General features: G+C 40.8%; 1 protein-coding gene across 12 annotated transcripts in view; it reads right to left on the reverse strand.

Moving 5' to 3' along the window:
- Positions 1 to 10,827: 10,827 nt before the first annotated feature.
- The window catches only part of PKIB (cAMP-dependent protein kinase inhibitor beta), a 55,013-nt gene continuing 49,176 nt past the window's right edge, over positions 10,828 to 16,664 (reverse strand). For all 12 annotated transcript variants that reach the window (XM_066994353.1, XM_066994352.1, XM_048065569.2 and 9 more), the window contains 2 exons: positions 16,323 to 16,497; positions 10,828 to 11,746 (listed from right to left, as the gene is read on the reverse strand). In XM_066994353.1, coding sequence (XP_066850454.1) covers positions 11,661 to 11,746; positions 16,323 to 16,470 — 234 coding nt within the window. In that variant the 5' untranslated portion in view covers positions 16,471 to 16,497 and the 3' untranslated portion in view covers positions 10,828 to 11,660. The remainder of the gene's footprint in view (positions 11,747 to 16,322; positions 16,498 to 16,664) is intronic.

Raw genomic sequence — 16,664 nt, forward strand, 5'->3', positions numbered from 1 at the left:
ATATAATCCTAATTCCTTTTACCAAACAACACTTTTTTGTTAGTTTTGATAACCTAACTAAGGGTATGAACTAGCGCATCTATTCTTCTCTTCATCTACTTCCATCTACTTACGCTGAAGTAGAGACAGAGACATAGTGTTGATAGTTACGCATGCCCTCTTGCAGCTCCTCAGTTTATGTCCAACTTCCTCTTCTGACCTGTATTTCTGAGACTTTTTAACTCACGTTCAGAAACACAGGGAGAGTAAGAGCATCACTTGAAATTACAGACCACCACCTTGTAAGGCTGAAAGGAGAGAAGTCCCTTTTTTTGGTCTAAGTTGAAAAATGCTGTCTCCCAAGTATGCACAGAATATCAGCATTACCAGTGCGTCTCACATCCATGTCCACTAACCTAATGCCTGTAGTCAGTCAAACCCTCTATAACCCCAGTGTAATCAGTAAACCTTGCTCCCAAAGGCCATCCAGGGTGAATGTGAGACAGCTCTAACCTTCAGCCTTTGAATAAAGGACACAAAAAATGCTTTTTGCTACCTTTCCCCTCTGGTATAGCCCTGTTTCACAGGCCCCCAGGCATTCAGAGAATGAGGGGCACAGACTCAGGTCAACTCCGTTCAACCCTTAAAAAAAAAATTAAAAAAAAATCATTTGTTCAGGAAAAAAAAAAAAAAAAAGACAGCACAAAATTGCCACCAGGCTCACGTGATGAAAAAGTTTGACCAACAGGTTGTCTTAGGTGGATTCCTCATAATCAATGTTGGGAGCTGCTGAGAATCTAGTCAGTGTGGCCTGTCACTAAAGGCTTAGTACTCTGGTTATGGAAAAGTAGTAAAATTAGTGCAGGTAGTGTTTGAAGTCAGGTTTATCTACCTTTCTGCCATGTCCTGCTGTGGATGTAACACAGGAGGGCTACTCTTGCTACAACAACTCAATTAAACCTATCCTTTCAGCATCTTTGTAGTACGATAGCCATTATTACTCTGTAGAGTTTGATCAATAGTTAATGTGATATTATGTTATAAGACTTTCAGATAGTTTAGAGATGACTGTATTATTCAAACATTTCTGTGTGTGGATCAGCAGACCCTGAAGCTGGAGAACATCTTTGCATGTGTCCATGTATGCAAGAAAAAAGTAGCAGTGACACCAAATCCTAACTCTCCTGATATGAAAGCAAGTGTTGGCACTCAAAGACCTTAGGTATTAAATCCCACTGAAAGCCAACATGATTCAGGGTCCTAACTCACTCAGGCATTCGGGGAATCTCATAGAAGGGACTAATTTTGAATTAAGCACATTGAAAATTATGTGTAGCAGGAAGCAGAAGAGATTTCCTAGAGAGCAGACTAAGGTATACTCAACACATTTTAACCTTGTTTAAAGCCCTACTGTGACTCTATTCAGCTTTGATCTCAGCGTAATACAGAAATGACTGGATTTTAGTAGCTGCTGTGTCAGATGGAATGATGTTGCTTCAGGGCTGAGAATGATTTGACTTTTGGTGCTGTGGAAAAATGTAATGTCAAACAGGGCAGTAGAATGTCCTTAACGAAAATTATCTCATGCATCCTCTAGCTGATTTGCTGACCCCAATAATAAAAATAAACAGTAGTGCTTTTCGGTGAGTCAGAAAATTACTAAGTTTAGTGATGTGCAGCTCCTTAGATATCCCAGTTTAAACAAAAGAGATGAAGATGAAGATGAAGAAAATGCCTAAATATGCAGCTGTACAAGTGGTCATAGAATGGTCCTAGGTATAAAGAAGCTGTAAGAATCCAGTTTTGTGCTATGTAAGCACCACTGGAAGGGCTTTGCTGGAACAGCTGACCATATGATAGGCAAGGCTCAAGGTAATTCAGATGGGAGCAGGGAAGACATGTTTATACCACATGCCTTCTAAGAGCAAGGCGTACCTTAGGCAAGGCTTAAGGTACATGTTAGCAGGCTTCCTATTAGTGTGAAAGTTCAATTAAAATAATGCCAGGACAGGCTAACATCAGAGCACAAGTTATGTTAAGTTCTGTTCCTGGTGTCTCTGGCTAATTGGTGAACACAGAGTGGTCTATGATTGTGGATTTCATTTTGATAGACTCTCTCTGAGGATACAAATTGATGCAACGTGAGATTAGGAAAGACGTGGAAAGTAAATACCTGCCAATACCTCATTATGAACTATTAAGACATTTATTCACATTAATTTAAGCTGATAGAACAGCTGGTATACAATGGTTTAAAGAGCGAGGGAAATACTACTAAATATCTCCAGGGTCTTCACTGCTTCTTAAGGGTATTTTGGGGGTTGTTGTCTCATATCTTATATTACTATATCTGCCATTCAGAGGACTCTGAAGACTGAGGCTCTCCTTAAAAAAAATTAGATGGTGCTAAAACTAGTCATCTTCCTGGCTCCCAGTTCTATCTATCGAAGATTAAGTTACTTTGTCTTAGTACCGTTAGGCCTTTGGTTATTTTAATATTTGCCTTTGCTTTCTTTTGTGTTTAAGCATAGAAAAGCTATTTAAAAAAACTTCAAAAGGTTTACAGAAATGTTAGGTGTCACTCACAACAGCTGCCTAGTTATTGCAAAATCAATACTAAAAAACAGCTTTCCAGACTTACAACTTCAGCATGGCTAAATGCGAGGTCATACACAAGAGGAAGAAAGAAAAGCAATCTTATAAATAAGTAACTATTTCAGGGGCAATAATGACTCTGAAAGAAACTCAGAAGGCATATGAGTAAGATGAACACAGTGAAAATAATGTGTATAATCAGAAGAATAGCACAAACGTTTAAGCAGATTAGATGACTTGCCTTTGACTAGATGCAACTTATTCTGGAAGACTTGTGTAGATTTGGTGTTCAGAGGAGATCAGTGAGAGTACTAGTGGAGCAGAAACACACTGCATTAAGTTTCAAGGATTCTGTATTTTAGCAAAGATAGGGAATGATTTTTATCATCATCAATCCAAACTTTACAATATTAAAGATACAGGTAATCTCTGAGTATCATACTCTCTTTCTACAGCCCTAGTATATGCCATGGAGGCTGTCTAACACTTACGAAGTGAGACTATTTGGCAATCAGTATAACCAGCCTCAAGACTTCGATATTGCATGAATCCCTCTCTTTTCCATCCAGCTATGGACTGGTAGGGCTGAGTCACACCCTGCCAAAGCCAGAAGTCATCCCTCAGATAAGTCAGAGCCACATCCCTCTGACACTGTCTCCTCTGAATCAGAATCTCTTCTCTGGCACAAGCTACTTCTTTTGTAGTCCTAAACTGGCTGAGGAATCCAGAGAGCGTTAATGCACTCCTAAGAAATTTGTGAATTCCACAGTCTTGATAAATAATTTTATAAATATATATTTTTAAAATAATAATAGGTTATAAATTTATGGGCCTGTTGTTAATGGAAAAAAAATGCCTGACACAAATCAGGCAGGAGTGCTTCTGAAATGTTGGCTCATGCTGGGTGACCTAGATAGAATTACAGACCTCCCTTGCCAATTCATTCACAGAGTGCAGCCATATCCCTGCTTTACACATAGGTTTGTGAGCAAGTGTTGCATCATGTTTCAGTTTTCATGAGTCTAAATATGTAAACTTCCTGGAAAACAAAATTCTAAAGCAAGTTTGAGCATTGCAGGGTTAAGATAGCTCATTACTAGCTTTAAATAGGGACTAATAACAAGAGAAACTTGGATAAAACTTGTCATCCCTGATATTGGGAGACAATCCCAGAGAAACAGAAATAAGAGTGAATCTGCACTCCAGTATGCAAAGATATGAAAACTCCAATCGCTGGAAGTTGAGTCTAGAGAAAATTTATTAAAAATAAAGTGCCTTTTAGCTGTGAAGAGGCTTAACCACCAGATCAATTTACAAACTGCCTTATTAGATATTTCATCCCTGCAAGTTATAAATTACGTTAACAGCCACTGCTATTAGACGTGATACAGGAAGCAATTCAGAGAAGTTCCATATCCTGGATTATGCAAGAAATCACATGAGGAAGTCACAATGGAAGACTTAAAAACACATCAGTAACTTGCTGAGCGTGGGTTTCTGCTTCGCCAAGTCCAGACTCTGTTATAGGAGAAAATGCAGATACGCATCAAAAGGAAAACAGGCATGTAGTCCCTGCCTGCATAATCATGGGACTTACTACCTGGACTGTCCTGTAACAAATGCCAGTGGGAACATACGGATACATCCACTATTCCTTCAACATGTATATATCCATGTATATGTATTTCAAAAGATCTCCCCCTCCGTGTGGCTGATACATAACCCAGAGCTTCTACGTATGGCAAGCTCCTTAACTAATCTTGTAATAGTTAAACAAGGCTTCTAATAGCGTCTTCCTCCAGACCTTTGAAACTGTCTTGAGCAAGTGGTGGGAGCTGCAGACAGCGCTGACAACATCCAGAGTCCAGAAGCCGCAGAGGGTACAGGAGCATGCCAAGACAGACTCAGCTGCTCTGCTCAAAGAAGGGCCATGGAAAAGAAAGTGGACCAGCTTTCATTCCTTTAACCCATTCCCACTGTCCTTAGTCTCCCCGGCTTTAAATATTCTCCTTCTTGCGTATCAGCATTTTATCCCTCATAAATTTAGCTAGAAATTTCCACTCACAAAAGCCCACACTGAAAACAAACAACAACAAAAAGTTACAAAGTCAAAGAGTTCAAAGGCTGTCTGAAAGAAAATGCCTGAGACACACTTATTTCAGCACTTTTTTATATTGCAACACCACCTCTATTTACATGGTCACATGCTATTTTTTTCCCTAGAGCAGCTTTCCCTCTCTCAGTGCCCAAGACAAAGGCTATTCAGGGTCTGGCTCAAGGGTCTTAGGGGTCTGTCTGATATGTAAGCTCTCTGGCCAATACTTGCTGGGAGGAATAGCAATGAGTTGTCCTTCTACATCTCATTTTACTGTATATGAAGGCAACTGAAGAGACTGCTTTCTCATATGGGGTGTTTAAAGCACTAACAGTTGATGTTGGGCATAAGGAGGCATAAGTAGGTCTATGAGTGAAGAACGGAGCGAGCACCGAAGGAAGGCGGTGAGGAGGCTGATGTGGGCGTCGAATGGCGTTAGATAAGACATTCAGACAGGGGAAAGGAATGGGCTGAGCTGGCTGAGCGATCGAGCAGGCGATGGGTAGGTCAGGTTTCGGTGTGAGGCCGGGGAAGCTCTCCCGTGTCGGCCTGCACACCGCGCCGGGGCCGCAAACAGCCGCGGTCTGCCCAGCGCGGGCGGGCGGGCTGGCGGCGGCGCCCTCTGCCGGCCCCACCGGGGAGCGCGGTCCCGCGTCCCCGCCGGAGCCGAGCTGCTTGGCGCTGCCACAGCTCTCCCTCTTTTTCATGTCATGGTTTTTAGCGAAGGAAGCCCAAACTCTGATGTTTCTGAGGCGCGGAGAGGCGGGGTGGGGGCGCGTATGAGGACCGCCAGGGCCCGGCCGTTGGCCTGCCACGGACTCGGGCGCCATCTTGTGCCCGCCGGCCGCCTCCACTGGTGGGTAGTTTAAGAACGTGACCGAAGTGCTCAAGGTTTCTGGCAAGCATATAGATAGGAAGGTTAAACCATTCTCTCAGGGATTTGTTTCTCAGTACGCTGTGTGATAGGCATTGGACTTGCAGTCACTATACGGCGGATTCTCTTAAAGTAGTAATAAAGCACTAGTAGGGATTGTCTAAATCATTAAATGAGGTCCCTTTACATTGCAGGCTTTATATCATCAGCCAAATATATATTTTTTCCATAAAGCATTAAAGCCAAGGACCTGGCACAGGAAGAGTGCCAGAGAAGCTAATAGCATTGTCTGCTGCCTTCAATCCCACTTTGTAAAAGTGAACTCCCCCATCCTCTTGGGGTATGAACTGCTCCTCACCAACCTAAGCAGCGACATGAAGTGAAATGATAAAATAAAATAACAGATTCAGCATTTATTGGTAATCTTTATCCAGCATAGATCAGCTTCAAATGGGGAAGGTGAAACAGAGTTCAAAACCACTCATATATGGTGGTGTTGGCACCCTAACCCAAAGCACAGAACAGGGTTGTAAACCTGGGTAGGCTGCAAGCCAGAGTTAGACATTTGTTTTACTATAGTGTTTACAAGTTGAACATGCTTTTGGCTAGCTCAGCCCTTGGACCCTAAATTCCTTGCTTTTGCACATGCGGTGTGAGTGAGTTTCCATGGGAGATCTGGGTCCTCAGGTCAGAGGTGACAGACACTGTACAAGGGAGTAGGTTAGAAGGGAAAACAGGAAGAAGTGCTGCACATCTGCTAGTGACAGTGCTTATGTAGCTGGAGGGTTTATCCAGGATTATTTTCCCAATCTAATCATTATTAGAGCAATATTCTCAGAGGTGCAAGATCTCTGCTGCTTGTGATCACCAAACTTTTTGCATATAGAGACATCGAGGTACTGACTCTAATGACATGTTTGGACCCCTAGCAAAAAGCTTAGTAAGTGTCTCAGATCAGCTGGACACAGTCAGTCTCTAGCCAGCCCAGTTGTTGCCTGCTTTGCACTTCACTCTCAAGTAGCTGTCTCCCAGCTGGTGCTGAGGTCGCTTGAACAACTGACTCCCTCTATTCGAACAAACTACCTGGCAGACTGAGGATCCCACTAGGTGGCAGGACAGTTAAGTCCTTGTTACTTCTAGCCAAACCACTTTGGAGCTCGCCACCATTGTTCCCTAGGGGACTCAGCACAGCCCAGTGGGGATCCTGGAGACCCTCCATGCTCCACAGCAGGTCTGGGGCTTATGCTCCTTGGGCACAGCAAATAAGGCCTGTGACAAACCGGTGAAGAAATCTGTGCAGAAATAAATCTCTGAGTTTTTCATTCTTCCTCACGGGTTTTATCTCACACAGAGCTCGAGCAGGGAGGAGAGAGGAATACAAAGCAGGCCTAAACAGTTTTCTAGATCTTGAAATATTCCTCTCTGCATGTATGATATGTAGAGATATTTGGTATACACAATGGTAAAGTGTGGTTTAAACCTCTTCTAGCCACTGCTGTGTTGTCATTTTTAATTAATGCAAGTGCAGTTATAATTCTTTGTATGATCACCACTGTATTTATTAATGTGTCATAACTGTGTAGCCTCTCACTATTTGGGAGTGATAAAGAAGGTATAATTCCACATCTCTGCTTGTCAAACAGTGGGTCATCATGGTGCAACTATGAATATGCTGGGATAAAAACTGAAAATAAACCATCGGCTAATATTGTGATATGTGATTCTTACATGGAAGTAGCTGAGCATTATTTAAATAAATTCTCTCTACAAAAACTGCAGACCCCGAACAGTGAAACAGGTGGTATATGGCAGCTGACCTATCATTTATAAGCATCTGTTTATTAATAGCATCCATGAAGTGAGCATAGGAATACTGATTACTTTTAACATACACTTCAAGATTTACTTTCCTGTATGGTACACATGAAGAAACTTCTGTGCACACAACCCTTTTTGTCTTTTAGGCCCCATTTGGAAGCATATTATGTATGTAAAAGACATATAAGTCATTACTGCTCCGTTATGACCTGGAGTGAAAGCTGCACAACAGAGAACTGGTCACATCAGATCAAAGATCCATATAAGCAAATATCATATCTTGGACAGTACAAACATATTTGATGTTTCCACTGAGCAGTTTCCTTGTCTCAATCCTTTGTTCGTGGACTTTCTAAAGTGGGAGAAATTTTTTGTATGATTTGTAACTCATGACTTAAAACTAAAATTAGATACAATGCACACTGCAATTAGTGTAAAACGATCTTTGTCTTCAATGACAACTGAATCCAGCCTCTGCATTGCTGTACTATCAATGATTTGCAAAATCCTTTTAAAATATGCCACCCTGCAAACTGTTTTGCCACTCATTTCATCCGACATTTGTTTTTAAGCTCAGCTGATGCAATGTTATACCAGAATAATGGCATATGCCATAGGTGAAGGTAGCTGTGTGAGGAATTATAGCAAATAAGCTTCACCTAAAAAAAAAAAAAAAGAATGAAAAAAAGAAAGTTTAATTACTCCTCTTAATCTTTCTAAATTAGAACATTCTAATAATCAGTCCTCTACCTTAAAACCTATTTACTCCTTCATTGCCTTCCAGAAAATAAATTGAGCTTTCCTGATTAATAAAAACAAAAGACATGCCTCAGCATGTTCACCCACCTCTTACATGGAGCTTCTGATGAAGGGCTGATCCAAAGAAAATCACTGTCTTAATGATATCTGGAAAAGACTGAATCCAATTTTATACATGTTCAATGTACCTAAATTGTTTTATGCATGCAGAATGAAGTTACAGGGGTTTATTTTTATTTCCTTGCTTTTTTTTCCTATTCTTTTAAGTATGCAGTGTGGCTGAGAATGAATAATTACTTCATTAAGTTCCAAAAGTTGGAAACAACAGTTACCTTTCTGCTTGGTCCTAATACATGTCTTGGCTCTCTAAAAGTCCAGGACAGTGTTATATGCTGATGAAAAAGATGCTATTGCCTGTGCTGCACTCGTTGCAAATGGAAATTGGGATTAATGCATTATAATACCGGGTTAGCCCTAATAGAAGTTTGATGGTGTAATTTATCAAGCTAATTAAGTATGTACCTAATTTTAGGCACTGAGTGGTTCTATTGACTTCAGTGAGACTAGTCTGCATTTCGAGTTAAGCACGTTTTAAAATATTCTGCTGATTCAGGGCCATAAATCTGTTACTCTATGGATTAAGAGAAAACTATCATTAATTATTCATTAGCTGAGCTAATGGGAGGGTGGTATATCCTGGATATTGGTTAAAGCTGGATAAACTGGCTCAGTGGGAAGTATTCAGAAGCACTTAATTGGCTCTTTCCAGGCTCAGCCAAAGTTCGTCAGGATTTATGACCTATCTTCAAGATACTAACAAAAAAAAAGGAACCACAATTTTAGGGGTGCTTCAGACCATAACCCTGTCTAAACACCTAAACCCCAGGCCTGGAGGCCCCTAAAGAGCTCGGAAAGGGCTTCACTGCCTCCTGCCTGGCTGTGTCAAGAGTAATACAGAACTAATAAATTCTTTGATACCAAAGTTTTTCAGCACGACATTTCTCACACCAACCAGTGTTTGTAGTTCTAGGTACACAGGCCAGAAATATGCAGCTGCCTCAAACTGGAAAGGCTTATTTGACAAGATCCAGGGTATAGTTAGCCCTGGTTAGCTACTCATCTTCTATATCTGAATTGACTACAGAAGAGCTCTCTCATGCAGCCTAGACTAACAATTCTTTAGACACAAACCATACGTGCATTTAGCAAAAAAAAAAAAAAAATAGTATTTCTGCATCTGCAACTTGGTTAATCTGCAACTAGATAAAGAACAGGCAAATGAGGACTGACTGTAGCAGTCATTTGCAAACCCCACATATTATAGATCAAACACATTAATCCTGCTTTTAATTGAGTTGCATTTTAAATCTTCCTGTTTGTCTTTATTTCTTGTGCAGTGTTTCTTTTAACCTTCTTTCCATACCCTTTCTCTCTATGACAGGTTCATACAGCTCAAGACCAAAGTAAGCACCAATTTTCCAGGGTGTTTAGCACCCTGCTTAAGGTTCTAAGCTCAACATCTGTGAGCAATTAACTCCATGTGTGTATGTCTGTGATTTTTATACATAGTTTAACACGTGAATAATTTGCTAAATTCACCTGGTTCCCATGACTGGTATTTTAATAGAAAAAAAAAAAAAGTTTCTTAGGCTAGCAAAATATTTGTTTAAGTACCTACTCCTGTAACCCAAATTTCAGCGTCTGTTTAACGTAAGAGAAGATTCTAAATATATACAGTGCTGCAACTGTGATGGAAGAGGAAAATTCAATATAGGCCATGACCCAGAAGAGCGTTTTAGCATATGCTCCACTTAAAGCATATAAGGAATTCTGTTTCAGTAATGCTCAACCACTTGATTTCCATGGGATCGTTTTAACTTCTTGAAACAACGCTTTTATGTGCCCGGATGCTATAAAGGAGGGTGGTGTATGAGAATGGGACTGCAACCCAAACAAGCTTGTGTACCACAGACACAGTTGACTCTGAGTCCCTCTCTGCTGTGGTTTCTAACTCTGGTCCTCCATGTCAGCTACTTCAGACTTTCTTAAGCCACCTGTTTTGCTCCAGCAGAGTAGGTTATTGACCTTTCCAACCTTGTAAGTAATTCTGAGATACTGCACTGCACTTGTTGAAGGAATGCAGATAAGAGGAGGGTATTCGGTATTGCCTCAGTTAGATGAAATCCACCCTTTACTGAATGGTCCCAAAAGACAGCCCATGAACAAATGCAAATGCATAGTATGGGTGGTAGCTGTGTGGGAAAACCTCCCTGCCAGCTCTCTGCCAGCTGTAAAATACACAGATATTTTGTAGATGGAATACCTGTCAGATGTCTGATGTACCTATTGGGGATGCTTCTTCCCTCTGGCTACAGTCCAGCAGAGACTGTATGGGCAAATAAAAGCATTTGATTGTCAGTGCTGGTTAGGTTTCACAAAGCACATAAAATGGCAGCTGCTTTAGACTGCAGTAACGGCGCACGTCTGTGCATGACTCTTGGGTCTCCTACAATAAAGGGGTGCATGTGGGTGTTTCCAGGAGCACGACTTCCATAGCACAACAGTGCCTTTCAGCGGGGAACACCCATTGTAAATATCAAAAACGTTGGAACATCTTCATCAGCAGTAAAGAAAAAAAGCAAAACTGAGATGAAATAATTTTATATTATGGGGTTTGAGTCTTGTCAAATAAAAGAAACATCAAGGATTCAACAGAAGACGGAAAACATAATAGCTATTTAATTTCCATTGTAAGATCAAACAGTTTTAATCACTTACAAACATGGCTATTTTATTTCAGATACACATGAATAGCTACAATATTAAGCCTGAAAACAGAAATGACAGAAGTAGCAAGACTGCTGGGAGTAGGATATGTGAAATGATCTGCCATAATCAAATAGAGTTTAAAGAGAGTTTAAAAACAGACACTGGTGGTTTAAGTGGTATACAAAATTCTTTGAAGTCAGGAGGAAGAGAGAAAAATAAATATTTTTTTGTTTCCTTTTTTTTTTTTCCTAATTTTCACATTCATCTACATATCCCTAATGAGAACAAAAATCTCTGGAGATGAACTGCAAATTAGGTCAGTAATCTAATACATACTTATTATCATCTTAAGGTGGGGAGAATAAATACACCTTTGTGTTAGAGAGAAAGAAGCTATTCTGGAAAATTAAGAAATAGGTCTTTTATTTTAAAGCGATCATTACTTGGTACATCTGCTATTTATATTCATTGAAACTGTCAAAGAAGATTAGTTAGGATGAATACAATAACCATTACAGAACTCAGAACAACAGATACATTCTTTAGTTCTCTTCCCGTCGGGATGTGTAGAACATTGTTTCTGATGGACTACAGTAGAAAAAAAAAAAAAGTAGTTCCATCTTAATGCCACCTAGATACAAGGATGTTGCAAAAGTCTTGAAGTCTTGTCTGTGCTGCTGCAGTAGCTACCACACTTCAGAACAGGTAACAACACAGGGAAACTCTGGAAAGTCTTTTGATGGGTTTCGCAAATCCAGCAGTCCTTAAGTGTTAGGAATCGCTGCTCTTTCCCTCTGCCTCTTGACTTTCCAGCAAGGCTTTGGATGATGGCATTTCTCCACCTTCTGCTCCTTCATCTACAAAAACACAGAATCAAACATTTATACCACGCACACTCTCAGAGCTTTTTAATTGCTGCTAAATATTTGGGTTTCCTGATCACCTCTATTTAGATTGGCTCTTTATTACCACACTCATGGGTGCTTTGGAAAGGGAGATTAACTGAAAAGATAAAGAACTTGCAAAGGCATCATCCAAAAGCAATTTCCTATTGGTGCTGATTTCCCTGTTCCTTGCACCTGCTGATCGATGTGCACTTGGTTGTAAGAATCAGACTGGAGAAAACTTTTCTTTATTATTATTTTTTTTTTCTGGGTTATTTCCAAAGTCAGGTTAGAATATTGCATTCCTCTCAGAATTGCCTGGTTTCAGGTAGATAACATTACAGTTTATGAACATGCCAGTTATCTGGCTGACCTTTTTTACCAAGAAATACCTAGGAAAATTCATCCTGTTTTCACAAGATGATGGGATGTGTGTGTGTATATATATTAATATATTTTTTTTCCCTTGTATTCTGACTTGGAAGTTCATTCTTCCATACACTAGAGTGGAATGATTACACAAGTAGCACAAGTAAAAGCACCCTAGCATAAGTGATTTATGGTCATGGTCATCATTAGAACAACAGAATTCAGCTCTGTCTCTTTTGAGGCTCGATTTCTGTCACTGAGAAATGAGAACTCCTCTTGCCTTGATTTCCTTGCAAAGCGTAACTATTTTCACACTATCTTCAAGTCCCACATGGCATTAACAATGGTAACAAAACAGTTTGTATACACAAATCTAAGACAGACCGTAGCTTTTGGAGGTAAGGAGGGGTCTGCTCAGCAAATCTGGTTGTACCATCTTCCAAGTTCTATCCACTTTAACAATCATAATCTAAGGGGTACATTTTCAGCTATTTGCCCTGAAGACTTGCCATAAAAATCACAAACAGACAAAAGAATTATATATCTTGGTCTCTACATACCACAGCAATTTATCAGCTAAAGCTCTTGGCAGAAACTGCTTGATGTTCTCAGCCTGCTCAGTGATTTGGAAGCTTTGGAGATTTACAGTGGTAAATTAAGAAATGAGTTATTTGCCATCCTTCACTATTACATAGCACAGCACTGCTGTGGAAGGGGAGATAGAGCTCTATCCTCTATTGGCTGCTCCTATGTGGGGTTGGATGTCCAATACCAGTGCAGTCTTGCAAACAGGGTAGAGGAAAACACACTTTGCTCAAGGAAATCTAATCTCGTACTTGGCAGCATTTAAGTGTGCAACAAGTGCTAAGCTGCTGAGTGCATCAAGTCAGTCATACATAGTCACCTAGAAAAAAAATCAGCAAACAAGTTATTGGCAGAATTTTCCCCTAAAGCAGATTACAGGTGGCCAGTGTAGCCTCTTTGCTCTCAAACTTCTTGCAGACTCCTCTTTAACCTTTGGATCACCAATGACACCAATCAATTGTTTAACGTGGTTCCACTACAGCCTCCTACCAGACCACCTTTGGGAAGTATCAGCCCTCTGAAACTAACGCATCACCAGAGGTAGTTAGGCTACAGATAGCCTTCATTTCAGAATTAGGCTCTGATAGAAGTAGCTGGTGCCAAAATCTCTCCCATCCATGTCAACGAGAACATGAATTTGGTGCAACCTTCAGGGTGCACGGGAATTTGTGTCACACAGACAGGATCCTTGTGTATTCATAAAGAACACATGCATCTTTTCTCAACCAGACAAATGGTATTAGCACATTCTGTTCCTGACCTTTCTCTCTGACAGCAAGTAACAGCATTTTAGAAGGAAAGGAAATGTATGATCCAATGAGCATTAGCTAAATTTGAAGCAAGATGGAGAGAGTCCTCCTCACCATTTCCCACAATCTTCACTGAATCTTTCACAGCAGAAAAAAATAGGGCATGCTTTATATAGCCACATGTTCCATCTTCACTTTTCTCATTTATCCAGCCTTTTTGCTCTGAGCTGGAAGTGGCTTTCATTTTGTTAATAGCTTATTGTTAAAGCCAGAGACAGGCAAAAGAGTTGCTTGTTAGAGCCCAAAATGTTTCCCAAGCAAACAATTTCCCAGTCACAGCATTTGAACTTACAGATTTTCTGTCCATTTTGACGAGTTCCCCTCATTTTGCTTGCTAGCTGATTGGAAGTTTAACTGACAAGAAAATGAGGCTGTAATTCCCATTCGATACTTGTAGAATTCCCAATTCCCAACCCCAAAAAGCACCCAAGCAGGGCCCACTCGTCACAGTGTGCCTAACTGTGTCCTGTATTCACTTTCTATTATCATTACTGCAGAGTGCTGATAACAGCCGCTGCTCCTTCCGGGCATGCTCTGGTACAGCTATATGCCGACGACAAAAGCAAAGGATAATTCCGTGCTCTAAATTGTTCTCCAAATCCTGGCAGTGCTGGTCCTTGCATTTGTGAGAAAGCATTGGTACATTTTGCTAATACTAATGTAGCTGTGTCATTTCTTTTTCTTTATACATTGGATGAACACCAGAAGAGGATTATTCTGTCTGGAGTGCTTATTATATGTTGTGCTGTAACATTTCTTTTAACAAGACATTCACTCTTTCATGTTTATTTTTATTCAGGGAAAAAAAAAAAAAAAGGATCAGAGAGAAATTTTCCATATTTTAAAAAGTATATAATTTCCAACTACTAAGCTTTCTAGAGACCAAAATGAAACAAACATGAGGCACTTATCTTCCGCTGCTGTATGTTTTGAGCTTTGTTTAACATGGTTTTGTGCATGTCCCTCAAGGTTCACTGCTCTAAACAATACAAAGGTTAGTTATACGTAATGTAGCAATGAATATTTCAGTGGGTTGGACTGGCCAGTTCAAGAGCTTTACTTCCACAGTTCCTGACACTAATAACAGCAGTAATTCCCATCTGCATCCCGTTTGATAAGGGAAACAGTTCTCTCTTGCTGGAACCTACTCTGTTCACCATGTGCAACCTGTGCCAGGTGGAAGAGCTTTTTGAAATTAAAAAAACAAACAAACAAACAAACATCATATTTGAAAATTAAAGCATTAAACATTAAGTGCCTGTTTATACTTTGGAATAGATTTTCAGCACTGAAGTCACATACAACACAATGGGAAAGTCTGTAGGGATGTACTTCTCATATTCCTAGGGAAAAATCACTTCTCAAAGCCAAGGAGTTTGAACTGGGGCTTATCTGCTGGCATTAACCCGTGTTACTTTGAATGCACTCTGACACAATGCCCACTGCCTGTCCCACCTGCTCTTCCAGATTCCCCCAATTCTCCTCAGTACTGCCCTTCAGCCTAAGTATATCTGACCATCCTTGTTGTTTCCCCTTTTTTTTTTACGTCCACCCTCTCCCCTTTATAAGTCCTTGTTCCATTTTTCAAAGGTAATGCCTCCTTCCAGCACCCATTCAGATCCTTATTTCCCTCTCCTTCCCACATTCAAAGCCAGGAGGTGGTGATCCAGTCCCTTCCCACTCCTCCTGGAAGTGCTGTTTCTACCTGCCCTCTTTTTCACCACCAGCAGTCCTTTGATGCACCCAAGATGGGTTTGGATTTACAGAATCCCAAAGAGTATAAATGAAATGTTCAGAGCAAGAACAAATTGTAATCAAAGAACCCCCGACAACTTAAAGGTGTTAGGAGGCTGTAAGTTCAACATCCTGTAATTGCTTTCAGCAATATACAAGCAGGACATACAGGACATACATCCTTTGTGCCTGGGAATCCTTCCTGTAACCTACTTCAGCTCGGATTCATGGGCCCTCCATTCCTTAGCACAGGCTCACTGTGCTGCCCCTGTACCATTGCAGCTGCTAGAATTGGACCACCAGCTGCAGTGGTGTTTGTAAGAGCTGCAAAAGTGACAGGCACGAGAAAGAAAAAAATCTTCCAAATCAGGACCTAAAAAAGTAGGGGCGAGCCATGCTCAGGGGCAACATATAATTCTCATTTCTCTGGCATCAGAAATCAGACTTTTCCTGAGCAGTGGAAAGAATCTGAAAACCTCTCTAAAAGTGAAACAAACAAACAACAAAAACTTAAATGCAAAGCCAGCATTGATTAGACCCGTGTTCATCAACAGGACATTTACCAACCTAAAGAACACGGCAAAATGCAACACTGCTGTCAGATAGCAATGTCCAAAGCTTAGTAGCAGGAGTAAATCAGTGTAAACCCTACTCTTAATTTAAATGTCTGAGTTGGGATGACAGCTGTAATCGGATCAGCAGCGCAGCTTACTGTCTTGTGCTGTTATCTCAGTGCAGGAGGAGACCCTAATTTATAGCTGATGTGGTGGTTTTCCAGGCTACCCAGCAATGTACTGTTTTTCCCTTTCTTCAGTGGAACTGGAATTCAGTTCCCAGCACCCTTCCCCAACCTACTGCACAGAGAATCTGTGGGTGGATGTGGCAGACTCAGTCTGGGTTAAAATTAACTTGTCTTGTTAGGAGGTACAAGCGGTAACTGCTTTAGAAGGTTGAACTTAATCCTGAATGAAGAAAAAGATTAGTATTGACATCAAAATTGCATGACGGCAGAATGCATAGAAATGTCTGCTTCTGGGACGTACAGGCATTACCTTCTGAAACGGAGAGCTCGGCCAGTTTGTGTGGCAGGTCTGAAGTCCCAGCACCAGCAGGAGAGCCCAGGATATCCGGCAAGGCGTTCCGGCGGCCCGACCTTCCTGATGCTGCAAAATCTGTGACCAGGGGCTCCACATCAGTCATTGCTGACTCCTTTCCTCATAGCAACATCTGGAGATAGATCAAAAACATAAGAAGAAAACAGCCACAGCCTGGCAAAACAAAACAAAACAACAACCATGAAGTTGGGTCTGGTTCTTCGGGATGGATACTAATCAAACGAGCTGCTCAACAAAATGATAGCCACGGGCTTTGACCCAGTGGGTCTCTTGTTAGTA

The sequence above is a fragment of the Anser cygnoides genome, chromosome 3, assembly GCF_040182565.1.
Source record: "Anser cygnoides isolate HZ-2024a breed goose chromosome 3, Taihu_goose_T2T_genome, whole genome shotgun sequence".
In the NCBI taxonomy this organism is placed as follows: Eukaryota; Metazoa; Chordata; class Aves; order Anseriformes; family Anatidae; genus Anser; species Anser cygnoides.